At 44.7% G+C, this 23,682-nt stretch overlaps 3 protein-coding genes across 3 annotated transcripts in view; 1 reads left to right on the top strand and 2 right to left on the bottom strand.

Annotated features, from left to right (window-relative positions):
* Window positions 1-2,748: 2,748 nt before the first annotated feature.
* On the bottom strand, window positions 2,749-7,460 carry LOC107315109 (tubulin alpha-2 chain). The gene is made up of 5 exons (XM_015865122.2): window positions 7,304-7,460; window positions 6,558-6,771; window positions 5,720-5,868; window positions 4,622-5,302; window positions 2,749-3,120 (listed from the first exon to the last, which is right to left on the bottom strand). The coding sequence occupies exons 1-5, from the start codon at window positions 7,304-7,306 to the stop codon at window positions 2,824-2,826; spliced, it is 1,344 nt and encodes a 447-aa protein (XP_015720608.1). The 5' UTR covers window positions 7,307-7,460; the 3' UTR covers window positions 2,749-2,823.
* A 947-nt stretch (window positions 7,461-8,407) lies between these two features.
* On the bottom strand, window positions 8,408-14,458 carry PEX26 (peroxisomal biogenesis factor 26). Its single transcript, XM_015865148.2, has 5 exons — window positions 14,124-14,458; window positions 13,716-13,859; window positions 13,062-13,375; window positions 11,862-12,008; window positions 8,408-10,900 (listed from the first exon to the last, which is right to left on the bottom strand). The coding sequence occupies exons 1-5, from the start codon at window positions 14,327-14,329 to the stop codon at window positions 10,797-10,799; spliced, it is 915 nt and encodes a 304-aa protein (XP_015720634.1). The 5' UTR covers window positions 14,330-14,458; the 3' UTR covers window positions 8,408-10,796.
* A 1,024-nt stretch (window positions 14,459-15,482) lies between these two features.
* MICAL3 (microtubule associated monooxygenase, calponin and LIM domain containing 3) overlaps window positions 15,483-23,682 on the top strand; it is a 165,777-nt gene continuing 157,577 nt past the window's right edge. The window contains exon 1 of the mRNA XM_015864896.2: window positions 15,483-16,055. The gene's annotated coding sequence lies outside the window, so the exon portion shown is untranslated. The remainder of the gene's footprint in view (window positions 16,056-23,682) is intronic.

Raw genomic sequence — 23,682 nt, forward strand, 5'->3', positions numbered from 1 at the left:
ATGGTGGAAATACAGAAGGTATAAAGAAAAAGGGAACTCACCAGAGCTGAGGCAATCCTCCCTGGCAAGCAATCTCCAAGAGATGCTGCCTCAGTGAGGGTCAGCCCTTAAATGAGGTCTCAGAGGAGGTGGAGTCGAACTCCACCCCTCCAGGGAGCACAGCTACATAACTTTCACCTGTGCTCCCACAGCTGACCCCACACTTGCCTCAGCTGATTAATCAGTGGTTCACACTGTGATCTCCCATACAGATGACAACACAGAAGAATGCTACTATCAAAACCAGCCTCTTCGAGGTTTTTTTGTGTTTTGTTTTGTTATTTAATAAAAAACCAACAGCAAAAAACCATCAACCCTCACACAAAATCCAACTCTTTTTTCTCTAGTTAAAAACAGACACTTCTCTGAAAACAGCATTTTGAATAACCCAGAGCTTAGAGTTTGAATAAAGGAGCACAAAGTACCTCTTGGGATACAGTTTCAAAAGTTCTTTCTTTCTTTTTATTTATTTATTTAATAAAAATGGCCATATGTAACATTTCTACATATGTTGTAAATTGTAGAATTAGATACAGAATTGTTTCCTATAGTGTTGCACTTTCAGAACAAGTTTCCAATATAAAGACTGTAGCAGGAGTGCTCAGCCACAGCCCAAAGCAGTGATTGAGTACCCGATGGGAAGGCAGGGCCAACCCAGGGGAGCCGAGGTGCATTCAGGGCACCTGAGCTACTGGAAGGGGTAGAGCCAGGATCCACCCCTTCACAGACCTCATTTTAGGGTTGGCAGTGGAGATGAAGGTGCCTCTTGTTGCCATCCATTTTTCTCCTCTGTCCCTGTTCTCCTGATTTTATACTTTTATTTGGTGATGTCAGCTTTAGTTAATACTCAAGGTAAACCAACATCCCCTTTGCTTTCTGTTGATGTGTCCCATTCAAGGCAAAACCCCAGAACTCCTCTTTTGCTAATGTAATGTCTAGTAGCTTTTGCTGCCGTTCTCTTTCAAGACACAGGTCAGGGTTAGCCAGACACTTCTTGTGTTCTGTTGCCTGCAGCGTTGAAGCATTTCTCCTATTCCTTTGTTACCCATTTTACCTCAGGCTGCAGCAGGCCATCTGCCTCTTGTGTCTTAATGACACAATGTTCTACTACCCTAAAGCATCTGGAGTTGCTAACTTGAGGCTAAACTGTGAAGCCATAGCTGTTCTCAGACTTCATACCCATGTCTACCACACACATTCTTTGTCATGGTTCTGATTTATTATACCTTTTAATAAGTATCATAGTATCATAGTCATAGTCTCGTGCAGGTTGGAAGGGACCTTAGAGATCATCGAGTCCAACCCCCGGGATTCGAGCCCCTGTGCTGCAGAGCGGCACTTCTACCACTTGTGCCACAGGGGGGATTCGAACCCCGGGCCCCAGTGTTGCAACGCGGCATTCCTACCACTGCGCCACCGGGGCACACGATGTCTGATGAAGCAGGTGAAAGTTTTGTCCAGCATGCCCTGTTTTAAGGCCCTTGACTCATACTGACTCGTAGATGCTATTAATTTAGCATTGCAACAGAACTAACAGTATACTTACACCTCCAGACCAGTTAGGAGTGCTGCACCACAGCTGCACAAGCACATAGTGCTTTCAACTTCTGCTGAAGCTAAGAGTATCTGGATTGTGTTCCTACACTTGGCAATGTTTCTAACCACTCCACACTGTGGACTGTATAGAGCCAAGGCCACAGCGACTGGCTGTATGTTCTCAGCACATACACTCACACTCTGATGGAGTTCTCAAGGCATCTTAAAGTAGAACAGCTTTACAAGCGTCATATTTGGTATTAGTACGAAATAAAGACTGAGAAAGATGAGCAACTTCCCTTTGCATAGTGTCTGTAGTAATTGCAGGGGACATCGGGAAGCAACAGAACACCTCAAGTAGTATTACAGGTGCATGATTGTATCTCTGTGTTGAATAAATGACAGTATAGAAGACAAGAGGGATTCTTAGTTCTACAAGTAAAATTCCTTTCAGGATATGCTAGCAAAAAATAGGGAGTGTGTTGCCTCTAAAAGCAAATTGAGCAATGATCAGCTGGTGATGTATCCCACGCTTACCGTCTTGTGATTCAGCACCCTGTTGTGAACGCACCCTGTTTACAGTCTAATAAAATGGCAATGAACTTAGAATTAATCATAGAATCACAGAACACCTTGGGTTGGAAGGGACCTTGAAGCCCATCCAGTTTGGGCTCAACTCCCTGCTGTGGGACACCCAGCAGCTCAGGCTTCCCAAGGCCCCATCCAGCCTGGCCTTGAATGTCTTCAGGGATGGAGCACATACAGCTTTTCTGGGCAGCCTGTGCCAGGGTCTCACCACCCTTGCAGTAGCTTTTAAAACCTCTTTTAAAACCTTTTGTTGTTGTTGTTTAAAGGTTTTAAAACTTCTTGTCCTATCACCCCCTGTGAAAAGTCCCTCTCCTTCTCTCCTGGGAGACCCTTCAGGTACTGGAAAGCCGCTATAAGGTCTCCCCGGAGCCTTCTCTTCACCAGGTTGAACAAGCACAGCTCCTGCAACCTCTTTTCATAGGAGGGGGTGCTCCAACCCTCTGATCATCTTCATAGCCTCATCTGGACCTGCTACAACAGCTCTGCATCCTTCTAGTGCTGGAGGCCCTTTGCCTGGACACAGTACTGCAGGTGGGGCAAGAAACGTACTGTGTGTGAGACAAGCAAAAATGTAGCCATATGAAATAAGGAGACACAGACGATCTTATGCACAGAGCAAAACAAAGCGTTTTATGCACTGAAAAAAAGGCACGGTGGACGTTAATGGTCCCTTGCCTCATTTTCATCTTCAAATGAGTCAGTTGCCACTTCCTCATAGTCCTTCTCCAGGGCTGCCAGGTCCTCTCGAGCCTCTGCAAATTCTCCTTCCTCCATGCCTTCACTTACATACCAATGCACAAAGGCTTCTGTCTTGGCGTACATAAGATCAACTTGGTGGTCAAGCCTTGCCCAGGCCTCTGCAATGGCTGTGGTGTTGCTGAGCATGCAGACTGCTCGCTGAACCTGGGCTAGGTCTCCCCCTGGTGTAGGTATGGGTGGCTGATAGTTGATCCCAACCTGCAAACAGCAGATAAAATGGTTCCATTAAAAAAAGAGTTAAACAAGTAGGTTATTGTAGTGGAAATTGTCAGCAGGGATTAGGGAGTGATTCGTCCCTCTCTACTCTGCTCTTTGAGGCCCACCATCTGGGAGTACTGTGTCCAAGTGCTGGAGCCCTCAGTACAAAAAAGACATGGAGATTTTGGAAAGGGTCCAGGTGAGGAGAGGCAACAAGATGATCAGGGGCTTGGAGCACCTCCCCTATGAGGACAGGCTGAGGGAGTTGGGTTTGTTCACCTGGAGAAGAGAAGGTTGCGGGGTGACTCATTGCAGCCTTTCAGTACCTGAAGGGAACTTACTCCCAGGAGGGGAGTTAAACTCTTGAAAAAGCTGATAATAGCAGACACGGGGAAATGGTTTTTAAGTTAAAAGAGGGAATGATTTAGTTGGACGTTAGGGGGAAGTGTCTTTACTAAGAGAGTGGTTAGGTCCTGGAACAGGCTGCCCAGGGAGGTTGTGGATGCCCCGTCCTTGGAGGTGTTCAAGACCAGGTTGACGGGAGCCCTGGGCAACTGATCTAGTAAAGGTGTATGTTTTGGTTGGCCCTGCCAGGCAAGGGGGTTGGAACTACATGATCCTTGAGGTCCCTTGAGGGTTCATTCTTTGGTGATTCAGGCATCTGACATATGGATCATAATTACTCCGCTGAACTCAGCGCATTGACTTGACGGTCACTCCTTGGTTGGGCGACATAGGCCATGATGAAGTGCGAGCCCAGGGAAGCTCAGATGCATGCATTGTATCTGAGTGACCTGAGGGTGTGGAGCCAGGATCCACCCTTTCTCAGACCTCATTTAAGGGTTGGCAATGGACACAAGGGCATCTTGCTGGAGATCCCTGCCTAAATGAGACCTTCCAAAGGAAAGCAATTTTTCTTCCTTTGTTTCTACATTTTTGGCTTCCGCATTTGGGCTTGTACTCATTCACTGAAGCCTTGAATTGTGCCACCCTGCTATTATTGCTGTACTTCCCCATCATGTTTTAGCATTACGGTTACAATAGGTTAAGAAAACTGTTAAGGCTAAGAAAGCTGTAAATCATTAGTCAGGAGAAGGAAAAGAGGTAAGGAAAGAACCTGACTGGGACAGTAAGTCTCTGTTAAGTCTTAAGTCGCTCAATATACTGTTTTGAGTGCAAATCAATTTCTAGTCTCAAAAGCTTGAATAGGACTAAGTGTAAAAATTCTAGAATGCAGTTTTTTTAAGTTTAAAGATTTATAATGGTCCACATCCTCCTGTAACTAAGTATAAAAACACAACATATGCTTGCATTTGTTTCAATACTTAGGAGTCTCTGTCTATGGGATGCCTGAAGGAGGGTGGGAGCTCAGTTTATACCGTTACAGCTTTCTTAGGTACATTATTTTCACAAGCAAAAAGCATGCAAGATCTAAAGCTTAAAATTCAATATTTCAGCTAGACTGACCTTGCCCTTAAAAAGAAACTCATTATATTCTCACCTTGAAGCCTGTTGGACACCAGTCAACAAATTGAAGCGACCTGTTGGTCTTGATGGCAGCAATTGCTACGTTGACATCTTTGGGAACTACATCACCACGATAGAGCATGCAGCAAGCCATGTACTTCCCTTGTTGTGGGTCACACTTCACCATCTGGTTGTTGGGCTCAAAGCAGGAGCTGGTGATTTCAGCTACTGAAAGCTGCTCGTGATATGCCCTGTCGGAAGAGATGATGGGGGCATAGGTCACCAAGGGGAAGTGGATGCGTGGGTAGGGCACCAGGTTGGTCTGGAATTCTGTCAGATCCACGTTGAGGGCACCATCAAAGCGCAGTGATGCGGTGATGGAGGAGACAATCTGGCTGATCAGGCGATTGAGGTTGGTATACGTTGGGCGCTCAATGTCTAGGTTTCGGTGGCAGATGTCATATATAGCCTCATTGTCCACCATGAAGACGCAATCCGAGTGTTCCAGGGTGGTATGTGTGGTGAGTACAGAATTGTAGGGTTCCACCACAGCAGTGGAGGCCTGAGGAGCTGGGTAGATGGCAAACTCTAGTTTCGACTTCTTTCCATAATCCACAGAGAGGCGCTCCATCAGCAAAGAGGTAAAGCCAGAGCCAGTGCCTCCTCCAAAGCTGTGGAAGATGAGGAATCCCTGCAGTCCAGAACAGGAATCAGCCTGAAGGTCAATGGGAAAAAGGGAAGAGTAAGTGAACATATCTTCAAATTACACTCAGATAGAAATAGCACCCCCAAAACCAATGCACAGTAAGGGTAACAGCAGTTTTTTCCAGGAAAAACTCCCATAGTCTGTAAATCTCAGGCTGGAGTATCACTAGAATAATATTGTTGGGTTTCTTGTTTTGTTTCTTTTTTTTTTTGACAGTATAACAATGATACATCAATATTTGATGTTTTCCACTTAAGCCTTCACTCATTTGAAACCTAAGGTGGGACATGGAAGAACTGTGTTGCTCTGTTCTGAGCTCATAACAATAATGAAAGCAAAATTAAAGCCGCTCTCTTAAATATGCATCACATGTTTCTTTCACTTCCCATCCATCAGCAGCTTTGCTTCCATTGTAATATTGCGTACCAGTTTGCGGATGCGATCTGAGACCACGTCAACTTTGTCTTTGCCAACAGTGTAGTGGCCACGTGCATAGTTATTTGCAGCATCTTCTTTACCAGTGATCAGTTGTTCTGGATGGAAGAGCTGCCGGTAGGTGCCAGTTCGTACTTCATCTGAACAAGAGAAAAGAAGAATTATAAGCTTAGAATTAAAAGAGATGGTTCACCAAAGTTAATAATGTTTGCAAAACAAATGGAGTGCTCTGTGTTGGCAAACATAAGAAGTACTGAGGTAATGAGCAGTATCTGGGATGGTCTCAGTTTTGAGAAGAATTGGGCTCTTATCTGAGTGTAAATGGTTGCGTTGTACCAATAAATTAATTGAGTAGATTAAGGTTAGAGGTTTGTGCCATGGTGTGATAAAATTTCAGCTCTTCCAAATGAGCAGATGTAGATTCATCAGAACCTTCAGGGGAATTATTAAAAGAGACGTTCAGGAGTAAAACATCTTTCATGACACTCCTGCTTTGTGATTTATGTTCCTGCGTTCCATGTGAATGTGAAGAAAACAAAGCTTTATTTAAAGAAGTTAAATTGTACTCAGCCAGAGTGGCTTTAGGCAGTAGAAATCTTTTCATTTTAATATTAGTTAAAGCATCCATGACAGAGTGTAGTTAGTTTTCATCTTATCATTGAGAGTCACATCTTTTAGTGATACTTGCTATTAAAACATCTAAATGTGTCAGTTCTATGTGGATGCTGGGATCATCCCTGAAGGTGAAGACAGGCCATTCAGTGGCCTGAGCTTAGGCACATGGAAGAGTTAATTCATTTCAGTTCCCCAGGATTAATTCTATACTGACCTACTACAGTTGGTTCCAAGTCCACCATAATAGCTCGGGGCACGTATTTACTCATGCTTGTCTCTCTGAAAAATGTGGCAAAAGAGTCATCGCTGCTGGGTGGGTCGCTGAAGGTGCCATCTGGCTGAATGCAATGTTCCAGGCAGAAGAGTTCCCAGCACGCATTGCCAATCTGAACTCCAGCTTGGCCAATGTGGATAGAGATGCACTCGCGCTGAAATGGAAGGACAAGGGAGATGTGTGAGAAGAAACAGTTAATGCCCTAATAGTCTATACGCTGATCATACATGAAACTTCAACCAAAGATTACAAAATTTTCCACCAGTCTGGAATCAAGGAAAAATGTTCCAACACTTATTTAAAAACAGTATAGTAGCATACAGTTTCAAACCTAGGTTTGTGACTGCGCTCTGGTGAAGTCATACACAAATAGGTTAAAGCTCCTCCTAATAGCTGCAGGTCTGAGGTAGTTCAAAAGCAATTTTGAGACTCTGGATGTTTAAGAAACTGATGTCTTTAATTAAACAAGAGTTGTTAAGGCCAATTTGAGTATCTAGCTTGAACACCAAAGACCACAGATCATGATCATTCATCTCTCGTCCCCCTCACTTAGCTATAGTTGCAAATCTGGAGCAAAAAAAGTTCCATAATCCTTCCCCCTGTCTCTCAGATCTTGCTCAGACTACAGAAAAACGAAGGCCCAACTCTTTGCTCATTATCTGATAAAATAACCATTCTTCTGTTACCATGGTTCCTCCCGTGTGCTTCCTTTTTTGATGGGAAGAAGAAGCTTTGGTTACTGATGTTCCTACTGCTGTTCAAGCAACCTGGTGCAAGGGAGGGTTGGCATGCATGCTTTGCTGGTTGGGACCCTGTGGTGTCACAGTGCGGGAGAAGAGGTCACAGTTTCTCCTTGGCAACTGTCCCACTGCACCCACCCACCCGTTACATCACAGCCAGTTTTCACCCAGCCCTATAGTCTGCTCCTAAGCAAATCTTCTCAGTTTATTTTCATAGTTTCATAGTTTCATAGTTTTGTGCGGGTTGGAAGGGACCTTAGAGATCATCAAGTCCAACCCCCCAGGATTCGAGCCTCTGTGTAGCAGAGCGGCACTTCTACCACTTGCACCACAGGGGATTCGAACCCAGGGCCTCTGGTGTTGCAAAGTGGCGTCTTTTCCATACTGAATGGTAGTTTAAAAAAAAAAGTTGTAGCTGGCATTTCTAACCAGAATGTAACAGATTCGTCGTACGATTGTTTCCTTCACATATCGAACTGTTTCCTTCACAGAGGATGCCAGAACAAAAAGCAGAACATTTGCTGTTACATCTGGAGATACCAGTGTGAAGTTTGCATGCACGTGGCAAGCACAAATATCCTCTCTGAACAAGCCTTAAGTGGTAGGATTCCAATGGAATTAACACAACTGCATCTTTTCCCTCCACGATACATTAACAATGCAAAGAAAAACAAAGATCAAGACAAGTACCAGGTAGTTTATTCTCAGTAGTTCTGATCTTGGCCATCCCAAAGGATATAGAAACACTTAAATATATATATATATATTTAAATAAATATATATTTTAATATATTTTAAATAAATATATATATATATATATTGCATCTTTCACAGAAAATAATTATTACTTTCTGAACTCCTATGAAAATGCAGACATGTAAATCTCTACTTAATTAGCAAGTCTGCTACCTGATTCCAATATACTTGTACAACGAGGACACATATGAAACATTTCCAGAACCTATTTCAAGGCTCTACAGCATGAATATATTAAATGCTAAAGCTCTGATACACTTAATCACAGCACAAATAAGCAACTCTACAAAGAGGTAAATGAGTAGTCATTTTATTTTATTGTAAAAATTAAATATTGCAGGTTTAGCATTCATTGCAAAAAAAGAAAGATCGGTTGTTTCTGCTTTCATCCCTCTCATGGAAAGCTAAACACAGTTCAAATCCAGTATCAGTAGTACTCAAAAGAAGTGGAGGTTGCCAACGTACCAATAAAAACAAGTTGAATGTTGGAGTTCTGGTAAATGAATGGCTGTGATATTTAATGGAGCTCTACACATAACATATGGTCTGCCCTCTGAACCCATTCCCCATAATGCAGCTCTGCCATTTAACTGGAAGAGTTAACAGAAACTGAGATTTAAAAAGTGGCTGTTAGCTGAACGGTCACATATTGCTTAGAATTTAGTCTGACTTCAAAAGGAAATTTATTGTTTCATGAACTACTGGTTTACCAAGTCTTTAGAGCAAGGTCTTGCAACTAGGTGGCCAGTAGATGCAATCCAGTCACTTTCTGCAAGAACTCAATTCCAGCCAGACCCTCTGTGTTGGATTCTACCTGGTTTTCCACCAAGCACTGGCTGCAGGGAAGTGTGGCTACACTGATAGTTAGATGACATATATCATCTAGCAGTATCAAGAACTGCTCCTCCCCGTATACACGGTATATGATAAATATATATTTTTAATTGGGTGAAGCATTGTGTGCTACTTGTTCAGTTGTTAAGTCCAACTGAGACAAAAATTCCAGGGGAGAGAGGATAGGAATGTCTTGTAGTTTTACTTTTTTGTTTACCTGAGATAACTAGGCAAGGTGATGACAGCTTCCTGCATTCATAGGTGCTCCACTTTATCTCACACGAACACCAGGGTACTTCTCTATCAGGATAACTCAAGAACAATATAGACAAAGCATGACTTTTAGCAGTAAAGACACAGACTTTTCCACATAGCCTGGTAGGCTGCAAAGTGACAGAGCACACCAACAGGCTGCTGTCCTTGTAAAGAAAACTGAAACAGCCACTACATGTGCAGAACCATTGCTAGGAACAAATGATTGATTTGAAGGAGGATACCACAGTAAGATGCTGCAGTGGGACCTATATTGGCTACCCTACACAGGCTTGGTGTGTTGGATAGAAACTGCCCAACCAAAAAGGAGACTTTGTTTCTCTAAGGTGGATGTTGGTCAGCCTGAATCATCTTGGCACAGATGCAGGAATAGCTGGCTACATTTGCCACATGGCTCTAACTTGTTTTCTCCAGCACACATGCAGCGTGTTAGAAGCAATCCTGAAATAGTGCTCTCTCCCTTGGCACTCACTCACTGCTAATCAGTGGGAATTAATTGTTCTCCTGCAGACCTCCAATCTCTGCCCCAGGTGATCAGAAACAGCATCAACTGTAAGACCTTCTGTAAAGACAGTAACTTTCTTGCCACAGCTGTGGGGATCTCAGAGTTTCGACCAAACAATTGTCTGCTCTGAATGACAGAGCATTGCTGAATGGTTACCATGTAAATTAGGACTTTATGGGCATAGGAGGAAGGTTTCTAGACATACTAGGACTTGCTGACATCTTCATAAACAAAGCGAGAGGTGGGGAAAGAGTAAAACAATGCAACAAGCTCAGTGGTTCAACTAGACAACAATGTGGAACATAATTTAAAAAAATAAATTTCATTACCACTGGCACAGGCTCCTACAGATTACCATGCACCAGGCAAGCACAAGGTACTATAATCTGCATTTAAGATCTGTAGGTGCAGCACAATAGTACTTGTAGCACACCACCTCGGCTTTCTGCCATAGATACAATTAAAATCAAGAGCGCCTGTATGAGGAGGCATCAGTCACAAGAGAAACCACGGTGTTCAAAACACAACATGCTTCATTTCCTGCAGTGTTTTTCTTCCATGTGCTTGTCCTCAGCCCCATGCTAGAAGAACTGGGATCTGAGATGTCATCAGGCTCAAAAGAATATTCCCCCTAATTACACTGTTGCTTTTAACATTCCTGATTCCAGGAATGCTGTTTCAGCTGTTCAGGGAACTGCATCATATGTGCAAGAATGGAACCATCTTCCAAACAGGCATCATACTTCATAACTGTCTACACAACTCTCACTCAAGAGCCACAACCAAAGTAAAGTGTTTCAAAAGGAGGATCTTAATTAGTTGTAGATTACAGAAGGAGTGGATTTACTCTGGTGTTGGACAGAACGGCACCAAATAGCCAAAGTAATGTCAGGAATACTTGGCATGGCTTCAAAATTCATACACCACCACTCCCTGTCTGAAGGAAGGAGAGGACCACTTCACAGGAGATCACAGGTGGTCATCTGCACTAGGACACTGATTTCAACGGTCCTTGAAGAACTTCATAAAGTCCTCAAGACAAGCTGACATAGGAGCAGAGGCAGAAGACATTTAGTCTTGAATTGGAGGCCTGTGGATTGGAGACAACACAGCTGCCCAAGCCTGTCGGAAGAGCTGCACCAGTTTGCAAATGAACGGCAGGGATGTAGGAGAAGCTGCAGAGCAAAACAAAGAGCAAGATAGTTCTACCCTTTGAAACAGACCAAACATATTAAGAAAGGACTAATTCAACTACAGCTAATGGAAACCTAGGTGTCTTATTTCCTTCTGTTCAGTTCAGTACTTAGGCCCTCACCCTGCTGCCTACACACCCTCGCTGCTCCCTTACCTAGCAAGGTCTTTTCAGTATTTTCCAACACATTATTTGCAGCACAGCTATGGAGCACCTGCCACCCAGCAGAAGGGGCATCTCCAGGTACGAAAAACATGCAATCCCTCCACAGCCCAGTAGCCTCTGTGTCACGCAACCAGCCCATTCTTCAGAGGTCAGGCAGTGGAACAAGCTGCCCAGGGAGGTGGTTGAGTCAGCATCCCTGCAGGTGTTCAAGAAACATGTAGACACTGTACTAGGGGACATGGTTTAGTGGGAAAATACTGGTGGTAGGTAGATGGTTGGATGGATGATCTTGGAGGCCTTTTCCAACCTCAATGATTCTATGCCAGCTTCAGCCATCACTTGTAAGGCCTCAGTATAAGAAAATCAGAAGCATGACCATGATGCTGCCCCTGAGCAACTCTGCTTCCCTGACAGGTCAGCCCTAAATTGCAGTTGCTCTGCCAAGAGACTTTCACCTTGTAGCACCTCAAAGCCACCGAGGCAGAAGCTGCACCCCTTAGGGTACCCCAGCCTGCCTCTCTCTGTCAGCATTTTGTCTTTTGGAAAGAACTGAGGATGAACTCACTGTTCACAGAAAGCTGGCTTTTGTAGCGCTACATCTTTCTACGTGGATTGCAACTGAAAATATTTGAAGCAAGCCCCACTAAGCCACACTATTTTTGTGTCTCCTAAATACCAAACATTTATATAGATCTAATCTATTAAAAATCAGCATTTTTCTTCTCTATAGCCACAATTAAATCTTAATTAAAAAAAAATGAGAGATCTTCATACTTTACCTGGGTCTAATCTCACCACAACCAGGTATAGCAGAAAAGTAGCCAAGAGCATCTTTTTATAAGGAAGTAAATAGAAATGGCTCGACATGGACCTCAGTGTTCTTCGTAGCAACGTCAGCATGGTCAAGAGCTTTTGGGACAGAGCACCTAAAACACAGAACAGAAAAGTTGTTGGGGCAAAGTAAAAAATATTAAAACAATCACACAGATACTAAGAAATTAATACTAATAAGACCCTGTTCTTAGTTTGATTACATGAGAGGTGTTTTTCATGTTCTGTTTTGGTTGATCATGGCCTTTTTTTTTGTTGTTGATTCTACACAGAGAACAGACAAAAAACAAGGTTTTGTAACATAATTTGTTACACTAATTTTGCATATGAATTTATACCACAGTAGTGCCTGCTTCTCTCCTGGGATTTAAAGTGATTTACAGTGCTGGAGAAGCAGAGAATTAAATGCCAGATGTGCCTTCTTCTACCTGGGCCTCACCACTAACATAGAAGACAGAGAAGCAGTAAACATGCTTTATAACTGTCAGTAAACAAATCACTATTTCCTTATGTGCTACCCTGTATGAATTCCTCAAGGCTGGTAAGGTCTAACACTAGTTTTAAAACAGACTTAATACTTTCTACTCTTTTTAAGTAATGCTTGAACACAATTAGTCTGGTAGTTCTGCAGTCTGTTAAAGCCAGATGTGAAGAGTCAATACACAATACACAACTGTATTTGAACTGAAGCCGTCAAGTCATTTAAGAAAATTCAGAAAAAGCAAGGGCATGACTGGTAAAATAAAACACTGCTTCCTTCCTAAGCTGCTGGTCTCAACCTGGTTTCAGACATCAACAAATGAGAGAGCTTCAGTGATCACAGGGCTTGTGAACAGCTTTCATTTTTGGAGCCTACTTCTGCTCTCTTAATGTACCGTTGACAGTTTGCTGTCCATACACAGTTCAGAGCCTTGCGTGGTTGATAAAGCCACGTCATCAATAGCGCTAGGGCACAAGCAGACTTTCTGGGATGGACAATCACACATTACAATGAAAAGAGCAGACAGTTCATCAGTTAATGACAGAATGCATGGATGTTGACGACCAATCACAGACTGGATGGAACTATTCTGGCAATCTTTAGGATATGTGTACCTCTAAACCTTGAGATTTGAGAGAGGAGTACAAAAAGCAGAGGGAAAGCCTACCCAAAACAGTCTCTGTTGCTTTGTCTTCCTGCTTATCATGAGCTGAGTGCATTTCTTCCTGTTGAGTCCACTGACATCGCCTTTCACAAATGGTCTCAACAAACGCCAGCTTCTGCTCACTGTCAAGAACATCACAGCTGTACACAAGCTCTTCTGCCCCCTCAAATCGGCCAAGTGGAAGCAGCACATGCAGCAGATAGAGCTCCAGCAATGAACCATACTCAGGGAGGCTCTTGTTGGTTTGGTCCCTCAGCCAGGTACTGCCAACCTCCAGCATCACATGGGGCTCTCTCACTTTGCTGTATAAAAGGATACTGCAACACAAGAAAGAAACATTAGAAGATAATAACTCCGTGCAATTTGAGACAGCTGGTACTTCCCACAAAGACACGTGCCAAGGTTTACACCTGAGGCACAGAGATTTCCCAGAGGAACAATTCTCCCTTAGAGTTTTGTACTTTATCCCCTTAAAGTTGGCTGAATAAGTAGAGCCTTGCTTTTTATTTGTTATCTTTCATACTGAGAACAGGCCTGCCCCGAGCTCCGCTTTCATCCTCATAGCACATGAAGCGAGAATACCAGCAATTATTCAAGCCCGGCCTACTATTGAATCTAATCAATGCCAGCCCTCTGTGCAAGGCAGCCTGCACTCACCACAGCTCCAGGATTTTTGGAGGCAGATGCTCGGGCCGATGGTAGTACTGCAGGATCCAAGACAGAACTTCTCTCCACCGGTTCATCTCAGCCAGCGCCTGAATGCCCACCACACAAAGGGAGCATTTCACTTCTGCACAACTGCTAAAACAAAACACAACTACTTAGAACCACGTTATCCACCCCTATGAGCTACACCCCTGCTTATGTGCTTTGTGCCAGCCATTTGCCCTACCTTTCCCTCTCCCCCCGCCCAAACAACGGGAGTTCAGTACACCCGGGCAGGTGCACGCACGCAGCCCCAATCTCTAACACTGCTGGCACCCGCACGCTTCCTATCTACACTCAAACCGGAGTTCCCAACGCAAGGAGCGACACAACGACGCACGGAGCCCGCTCGGCTCGCACCTGTCAGAGCCGGGCGCGGGGCCCAGGCTGCCGCAGCCCGCCTCGCAGCGCTCCAAGGCGGAGGCGAAGTCCCGCTGCAACACCAGCAGCTCCGCCGCCTCCTCCAGCAGCGAGGCCGCCTGCACCGAAGCCGGAGACCAGGCCGGCGGCCCGTCACCTATGGCGGCTGCTGGAGGGCTCTCGCCGCCCGGCTGCGGCGCCTCCATCGCTTCCCGGGTCCTCCCTCTCCAGCCGGGAAGCCGAGCCGTACGAGATCCCCGACGCCACCGCCTCACTGCAGCGGAAGGGCCGCCCCCGGCCGACACGTCCTCCGACCCGCCGCCCGTCGGGAAACGTAGTCCGGCCTCGAGCTGCCCGCGGAAGAGTCGGTTAAAAACGGGTTCTCCCCGGGATCCGACGAGACTCGATTAAACGCTGTGGTGCCAGGACGGGTTGCAAGGGGTTGGGAGTGGAGCCGACGGGCTAAGGGCAGGATTCGTGTTTGCTTCCTCGGAGATTGCAGTCTGTTTTGTAAAGCCGGCTTTGCGTTGCAGTATAGGCTGCTTTCTGATGAAATCCGGGTACGGAGCTATGTGAGAATCATGAGAACTGTTGGCCCAGCAGCACCATGGAGATCCGTGCCGCACAGCAGTGCCACAGAATTTTGTACCTGCGTGAGACACAGTTTTGCTCAAGGTGTTGAGATGTCTCTGTTTTTGCCTCAGTAACACGCGTTCATGGAGTCACAGAATCACTAAGGTTGGAAAAGACCACGAAGATCATCCAGTCTGACCACCAGCCCATTCCCACCGACCACGTCCCTCTGTGCCACATCCACACGGTTCTGGAACACCCCGTGGGATGGTGATTCCACCACCGCCCTGACCAGCCTGTGCCAACGCAGAACCACCCCTGAGAACAAATATTTCCTAGTACCCAGCCAGAACCTCCCCCAGCGCAGCTGAATGGCAATAGGACAAGAGGGAACAGCCCGGCCACAGCCATTGCATTGCCTTTCCCCTCGGGACCACCAGGTGTCACCAACCACAAGCACGTCGACCTGCCCACATCAGTTTTTAAGCGCAGGAAGTGGTTACTGTGAAGTGAGCCAGTACAGCTGTAGTCCATTGGTTTTCCTTGCCAGCGGGAGGAGGGCTTTGGGGTGGCAAGGAGCCGAGTGTTCTTTGCTCACGGCTGATGCAATTTGCTAGGGGGGTGGATACACACCTTTCTCTCCTCAAAGTATGTTCTCCTGAGATCTCTTCAGCCAGAGAGCCTGCTGCTTCAGGCGGCTTAAGCTATGAAATGGAGTTGGGTAATAGGAACAGCATCACTGCTGGTTCTGCACAGCAGTGATATAAAATGTGTCACATTCTTCTTTAGCTGGTATTTGGAAACAGTAGGGTGTCCTAATTGCAAAATAACTATTGCACTCTGAAAGCCCTCTTCATAAAATGAATCTCTACAGGAGAGGCATGATTTATTACACTACTTTTTGCAATGCTGGTCCGCTAGTAATTAAAAAAATCACGTATACTGATGCTGGCTCCCTGGGTGCTGCTTGCAGGGACAAGCACCCACTGCAGCACCTTTGGCAGAGCATGTCTGTCTGTGCACTGTGCTGCAGGCTGTGGAAGGGGCCCCACGCATGTTAAGCCAGCAGCACAGCACAGAGACAGCTCAGAATGCAGGGCCCAGCAGCTAAGCAAAGGCAGAGATAAAAGCTTTATGGATTTCTGTTACCGTTGCTTGGCTCTTGCAATTGGGAAAACAACATTCCTTTTTGGGAACTACAAGTCCCAAAGTGCACTGTGGGAAGACTCTGGCTTGTACCAGCCAGTGCCCAGCACAAATTCCCAAATATGGATAAGGAATCAATTTTGAAAAAGCCTCGCACTGACCGAATGATCCTCACTGGGATTCTGAAAAGGAGCGAGACGGCATGAAAAAGAGGTGAGTCTGCATTACACAAAGATTCGGTTCAGAAACAGCTCTTGGGGAGAGCAGCCAAGAATATTCTGTTCTTTAGAAGGAGGGTGCAGCGCTGCCTGGGTGACAGCGGAGCCGGCTGTTGTGGCGATGGAAGGGACTTTGGAAAGGGAATTGTTGTTTCAGGTGGGAAAACAGCAGCAGGGGCAGCTGTGCTGTGGGGTGAGTCAGATCCCGCTTCCTTGCAGATGATCTTTATTAATAAAGGACTATGGAAAGGACACGTGAGCTGCAACAACAGTGCATTTCTTTGGAGGCAGAGAAGGGCAGGGGAGAGATGGGAGATGCACTGAGCAGCACAGCTGTGTGAGTTGTGGGGCTGTTGGCTAAGAAACTAAGAAACTAGAGCAGCCTTGTAATAATAATAATTATTATTATGGGTCAACTTAATGTCTCTGTAAGGTATGATATGTTTTTGTACTTCACCACTCTTCCTAGAGGGGACAGTGTGGTGCCTTGAAGACCAAACTCTGGCAGGTCCCTGGCCTGCAAATGACAGTAACTCAGTTATAGAACTTCAGGCCAGGAACAATTACCTGTGTTACTGGCAATTGGTTAACAAGCTAAATGAAACTGTTCTGCCATAGAACCATCCCGGGAGAGACGAGGAATGCTGAATCCCCAGCCCAGGCCTGTGACCTCTCACAGCTGGTTGTAAAAGCAGGAGCTGTGCCAGGCCATGGAGATGCATGTGGCAGTTTAGAATGGAGTTTAGAACATGGAGCTCAATGCCTAATGAGAACTGTGCTGTTTTTCCAGCCTTCGCTAGGTGCAAATGGAGTAAACTCTTTTTAAGGCTGTAAGAGTCACTCTTGTACCTAGACTCGCCTATACAGCTGTGCGATATCACTACAAAAATACTAGAGGAAGTTAATGTGTTTGGCTGCATCTTGCTTCCTGGATAACAATCTCTGGTAACCAGAAAAGATAAATTCAAGCAAATCTGCTGTCAGTGACAGGTAAGAGAGGAAGGACTTCACTGTGGATTTTACTCTGTGGGTGGGGTGCTCAGGCCTGGCTCTGTACCTCTGCTCCAAAATCCAGGGTTTTTGGTTGTGGTCACCCTGATTTTATAGATGAAAAGAAAGGGGATGAGGTACAGAAGAGCCTTGTTTGTATTTCACCAGCTGTTAATGTACATGTTGCTCTCTTCTCCTCCCCCAAAGCAGTTCAAGGAGAGTTTAGAGTTACAGGCACCTGTAACAAGGCCTCCTGGGGTAAATCGCCTCAAGTATTAATCCAGATCTGACCAGCATGCGGTCACAGGGCCAGGGGCACTTGCTGGCAGTCACTCCTTTCTGTGGTCTCTTCTGTGTCAGTAGGCTGTTAATATGGGATTAGCAGCATTAGGGAGACCAGGAGCTAGAAACAATGAGGCCTTCTGACTTGATTTGAAGAAACACCTTTACACCCATATAAAAACAAAGAGCAGAGTCACACATTATATAAAGGCATCGTAAACAGAGCTGAAGAAAGGACAGTCTCTAGGAAAACTGTGTTGTTTTGCAGAATGTTGTAGCTATTTATAAAGCAATGAGGTCCCAGCATGCAGCACTGTCCCTCGCAGCACGTGTTTTTGTTTGGGTTTGGCTAGGCCATTACACACCAGAACCCGTAATTCACTTGTAATTTCCATGAGCAGCACATCCTTATTAAACACAAAAGTAGCTGGCTGCAGTTCCTTTCAGTTCACCTGGGCTCAGGGCTCCCTCTGGCTCCTGGCAGGCTGTCACTAGAGCCTTTGGATGTGTGAAGATGAGCACTGTCTTGTTGAGCACCAAACTGCCAGCCAAGCATGACCTTCTGCTTTCTTATTTTACTTAGTATGGGACAGAATCAAACCTGTTGTTTGAAACCTAGAACTAGTAAGTGGCTCCTCACCTGCTTTTGAGATCACCTGCTGATGCTCCTAGTTACTGGTTTTTAAAACACTGACCTCTTATACTGGCCTTATGAAAACCCATATAAATAACAGGCAAAGATGGAGGAAGACAGGAGAGAAAACTACGGAGGTAATCATAGTCACAGTCCAACTGGGGGATATCACATGACATTAAAGGATGAGCAAATTCCTGTTTTAACCTTCATCACAGACACAAACACTGTGTCAAGTGCAAACACTGGAAACTAGAAAACTGGAAACACAGACTTGTTTTCATAACTTGTAGTAACTTGTGTTTTTCTCATATAATGGCAGAGGATTTCAGAAGCAAAGGTCAGTATTTTAAATTAGTGATGCCTTTTTCTTTGTTCATATCACACAAAATGCCAGACGTGGCAGAACAGCAAAGTATAACAGCTGTTACTTTTTCTTTAGCTGTTACCATTATAATAGTAATAATTGGTGCTGGGTGGGGCATTTCATCACGGTAAGGTGAGCCATTCATTTAAAAGCCTCAGGCTTCTTTTCTGCAACCAGTTATTACCTGTGAGAAAATACTGAAGGCTGTCACCAGCGTGGGTCAGTTAAATCCTGTTTGCCTGTTTATCACTATAAACAGACCTTGCATGTTCAGCCTTCTGAAGTGGAAATTGCAGAAAATGTCAGACATTAGCAAACTCTTTTACACTTCAGCATGCTGGACCTGGTTCTTATTTGGCCAAAACTTGCGATGCTCACACAGGTTGTAATTAGATGTTATTTTAGGAAAGCCAGCATTGCTGTGGGTTGCTCAGTAGCAGCATCTTCAGTTCTCAAGACCATCAGCTGAGAAGGGGCTGCTCACTGATGCAGCCCATGTCTTGTGTTTCAGGGCAAATGTGCAGCTGCATTTCCCTCCAGCACCTGGGCTGTGGCAGGGAGTCGGTCAGGGCTTCGCTGCTTAACGGTTTGCTCACAAACTTCATATATTAATTAAGAAGCTGTTACTTTTTGTTGTTAAATTGTCTCTAAGCTTTTTTACGTAAGCAATGAAAAAGCAACATCTCTTTTTATGGTAGGATTTTTCGCCTCCTTTTGAAGATCTGTGTGCTATTTTAGAGCATTACTGGGTTGAGAGGTATGGTCATAGTTTGTGTAAAGCTAATGCCTAGAGCATTATATTGCCTCCTATTTCTGCTGCAAATTAACGTTCTCTTTCTCTCTGTCCATTTCTTGCTGGACCTTCTTGTCTTTCTCAGCCGCGTCATAGCAGTACTGGATGGAGACAAACGTAGGATTAGGTGTCTAATTAGTTTATGTTGCCTTAAACATGCTTGTTTACTTCTTGGCACTGAGGGAAGGGCAGCCCCGAACCTGACCGCTGTCTCTCCTTTAAAAGCAGCCTGGGCAGACAGCAAAGAAAGGCCAGAATTTTCAACTACTTTTTTTGTTCTGCATGCATGCAGAGAAAGTTGAAAACAGTCTGTATTACTAAATATGAAATAATTTCTCATTTAGGGTTAGATCCAAAATATTCATTTCCAAACAGTGACTCGCTGTAGACAGTCTGAAAGAACTTGTTTGAATTGTTATGGAAAAGCTAATAAGCTGCAATTAATATGTTTTGGAACTCTTCCATAGATCAGAACTGTTGCATTTTAAGTATTTTTGGTTTAGCCAAAGTGAACTTTAAGCTATAACTTTCCTGCTGCTCATTGCAGTCGTCCTTTGGCAGATCTAGCTGGGGAATTCAGCATGATGTTCCCACCACAAATGATTTTCACCTCAGACCAGTGCTGGCTCATCTGTGGAGAGCAATAACACAACAGTTTGTTAGTTCTTGTCAACTAATTCACTGCAAAACCAGTGGCTGCTATTAAGCTCCTGCTGAGAAGAGTTTGGACCAGGCTGGCTTTTGGACTCTGCACTGAGATGCTCGCAAGATCTTTTCCATCATCTCCAGTGTGAGAGCAGCATGGCTGTGGAGACAAGAGCTTTGGAAAACAGCAAGATTTCTCCATGGAGGACAAGTTGTGAGCACGGGGAAGGCCAGGGCAGTGCCCTCTGTGCAGGGTGCAGTCACATCTATGGGATTCAAAGAGGGTTGGAAACATTGAGCGCTGATAACAGCCTTCATCAACAACATGAGACAAGGCATGGTGATGTATTAGGTTCAGGGTCCATGCCAGGAGCAGCTGGAGATAGGACTGCAGCACAGGTCCAAGGTCTACTCAGAAGATAGAGTCTGGGCCACAGACGTGCACAGTTACAACACAGTGTACATTATTAGGCCAGATGTGGGTGCCCAGGATGGAGCTTAAATGGAACTCCTATCTCTGGATTGCAGAGAGGAAGGGGCAGGGTAAGAGCCCTAGGTGAGGCTGGTCAGGGCACTGAAGGTATGTTAGTGCCCATGGGGATGGAAAAAATAACCTCCTAAGCTGTTCTCAGCATTTCCAGAATGGTTGAACAACCATATGAATGCAGGCATTTTAAACCAACTTTATTGATTTGTGAACTTGTACAAGTGTCTTGATTTAGCTAAACATTAAAAGTGTCCTGAGTAGGCTCACATCAAGCATTTGAATTATTTCAAGTCATTTGAGATGTAGAGTTAATTGACTAGAAATTTAATCCTATAAAGTTTCTCTGAACATCTTCTCAATTAACATAATTGTCTTTACTGCCTTGGAGAAAGTGTATGAATTTTGTTGTTTATCATATAATTGTTAAGGTTGGAAAAGACTTCTAAGATCGTCCAGTCCAACAACCAACACCTCCCCACTATGCCCACTAACCCATGTCCCTCTGTGCCACATTCACATGGTTCTTGAATACCTTCAGGAACAGCAACTCCACTACCTCCCTGGGCAGCCTGTGCCAATGCAGCACCGCTCCTTCTGAGAAGTTTTTCCTGACGCTCAGCCTGACGATCCCCTAACAGAATTTAAGGCCATTGCCTCTCGTTGCATTGCTGTTACCTGGGAGAAGAGGCCAACTTCTTTCAGGTAGTTATAGAGAGCGATGTTTATGTCATATTTATGAAGCATTCTGAGGACTTTAAGTGAAAATAAATGCACTGAAGTAAAGCAAAGCAAAGAAAGTATGCTGCACTTGTATATACTAGAAAACTACTCAAGTACTAAGTAATGAGATCCCTGCATAAACATTGACCAGTCTTGCAGTTGTCGCAACTTGGATGTCTTCTGCCAGAGCCTAGGAACTTCATTTTAGTACTCAGTGATAGAGAGCACCTGCCCTCACATTTCTCACGCAATATATTTGTGAGAAAGCACTAGAAGGGTTGTAGACGGAGAGACTACAGTTGCCTGCTGGAGTGTTAGGCTGGTACCAGGAGCAACCAAGTTGTTAGGGTGGAGGCCAGTGTAACACAGGCCCCTGTAGCATGTGGAAAGTTAAGAGAAATAGGCGGATCAGGAGGTAGTGGCTAGTTTGAAAAGACATGGCTGCTCATAGTTTTCACAACTGGAAACAGAGCGATAAGTAGCTCAAATGTGTAATTTGTGCTCAGGAACACTTACCAATGGCAGGATTCAGCATCTTGTATTTCTCATGTAACATTAAGCAGCAGTTAATGTTCCCTAGGTGCTATCAGCTGCCAGAACAATAATCCTATTCCAAGTTCCCCTTGCAAGATTCTCTCAAGCCAAAAGGTGTGTTCACCAGAAGAAACTCAATACTTAGATTATTTTAGAAGTTGGAATCAGAGAATACTAAATCCCCAAATAAACTGACTTGCAAAATAGTCTTAGCTCTGTAAGTCATTACCAAAAATTGGGCTGGAAGCATTAAAACACTTTGCATTATGTGCACAAAATTTGTGCCTTCATCTTCCAAACCACTGCTTTTTGTTTTCCAAGTTTGCTGTGATCAAAGCTGGCTCTGTGTTCTCACTGTTCATGTGACAGCTGAAGATTCAGACTGGCCAGAAATAGGACAATCATGGGACTCAGTCTCTAGAGCTGCCTGAATCGTAGGGGTAGAAAAGAATCGTGAAGCATATTAGGCTGCCTTCACTTTGCTCAGCAAATCAGAGGTTAACAAAGAACCTTATTCTTTGAAAAGATAATTGACAGTGAAAACAAGTCAACCATCCCACAGCTAAGCCCTGGAGATCATCAATTTTCGTGAACAATAGCCAATGATGTTCAGGATTCACTGAGTTAAGTGGTTAATCCTATACAGAAAGCTGCATCCATAATGGCATTTAAATGGGGGGAATCCACCCAATTTGCCCCCTAGAGAATTGCTTCCTGCTGTTACACTGATGGATATGCTTATAAATACCATGGTAGTCATCAACAGATAATATCTTGAAGAGCTGAAAAGCCTCTTTCTATTAAATGATACATTGATCTTCATGAAACAGCAATAGCCCAGTTAATGAGCCATGGAAACCAGTCTGCTGTTTTTTGCAGAGTGCTGTAGCAAAATGTAAGGAAGTTCCATATATTGCTTCCTTCTTCATTTGGTGAAAGAAGTCTGAACTCTTTTCTACAGTTCCTTTCTTCTGCCCATTCATCCCCAGTAAGCCTGCTTCCTTGCCTTCTGATCACGAAATATAAAAGCAAATCAACGTACTCTTACTGCATGCTGATCCAACCTTAGCATTTGCTCATCAGAATAAGTCCATCAATCATGACAGCACAAATTGGCAGTTCTCTCTGAGTAAAGCAGTACCCTACACAGCTGCTGAGAACTCAGCTTATGTTCCTTCTCCAGCACAGGTGGACAGACAGGTAGACAGACTTCAGCAATCACTGCTGTTTGTCCTCACCTCTTTTTTTCCACCTTCATGCTTTCAGCACAAGTGCTCACAGTCCTGTTTTGTTCTGCTTCGCTTTGTTTTCTTTAAAGATCAAAAACCCATCGTGATGCAAGGCTTGACTCACAGTCCTGCACTTCTCAGAGCTGTTGGTACTGCATATATATAACGTGCACATATGCATGTTCAATCCCATTCTCCATGCTGCCTGTATTAAGCCTCCATGTCTGCATGCACAGACAGGCCTCATGACAAGTGTGCCTTATTTCCGGCGCTTTAACCAGAAATTAAATTAAAACACGTTAAGTGGCTCAAAGAGATTTTCCTTAGAAATTTTCTGTTTATTTCTTCCCTGCATTTGTCCATTTGTTTCCCTTTGCTTTTCTTCCATGTTGTTCTCCGTCTCTGTGCTCCCCAGCTGCTGTCTTGCTGCAGATCCTGAGGACTGTGCTGCACCCCTGCTGGGCAGGCCCCTGGGCATGGCTGCAGGACTGACCTGGAGGAGGTGTGGGAGATACTTTGTCTACCTGTCCTGGCTAGCAGCTGATGCTGTTGGCAATGGTTGAGACATCACAAGGGCCCAGATGAGATGGATTAGAAGAAAGGAGGGCTTCACTCTCCAAAAGCATGCCCAGAGCTGCTCACAAAGTGAGAATACAAAAGAAAGGGGGAATTAGAAGGCAGAATGATTTGGTTGCTCTCCTCTCTCCTTTCTCTCACAAGATTTGGCTCTCTCTTCCTCACAGCACAACACCTCTGTTTAGGGAGGGAAGTCTCGCCCTTAGCACTATACTCGAATGTTGTGGCTTAGAAACAGTCCTATGCTTGTCTGGGAGTGAACTAGCAAGAACAAGGGGGCTTTACACGGTCTTTGTTTCTAGACTTTGATGTCTTTGAATGTGAGACAACCCTTTGCTTAGGACACTCTAGAAGGAGTTAAAGTG

The sequence above is a fragment of the Coturnix japonica genome, chromosome 1, assembly GCF_001577835.2.
Source record: "Coturnix japonica isolate 7356 chromosome 1, Coturnix japonica 2.1, whole genome shotgun sequence".
NCBI lineage: Eukaryota > Metazoa > Chordata > Aves > Galliformes > Phasianidae > Coturnix > Coturnix japonica.

Bases quoted from the DNA above. Each gene is read 5' to 3' on its own strand.
- PEX26 (XM_015865148.2), bottom strand. From the start codon at position 14,329: ATGGAGGCGCCGCAGCCGGGCGGCGAGAGCCCTCCAGCAGCCGCCATA. The intron at 13,376-13,715 runs GTGAGTGCAGGC...CTTGTGTTGCAG, and splicing joins CCAAAAATCCTGGAGCTGTG to TATCCTTTTATACAGCAAAG. The intron at 10,901-11,861 runs GTAAAGTATGAA...TTTGCTCTGCAG, and splicing joins TGTGGTGAGATTAGACCCAG to CTTCTCCTACATCCCTGCCG.
- LOC107315109 (XM_015865122.2), bottom strand. The intron at 5,869-6,557 runs GTCAGTATAGAA...TCTCTTGTTCAG, and splicing joins CTTGGAACCAACTGTAGTAG to ATGAAGTACGAACTGGCACC. The intron at 5,303-5,719 runs GTACGCAATATT...ATTGACCTTCAG, and splicing joins CAGATCGCATCCGCAAACTG to GCTGATTCCTGTTCTGGACT.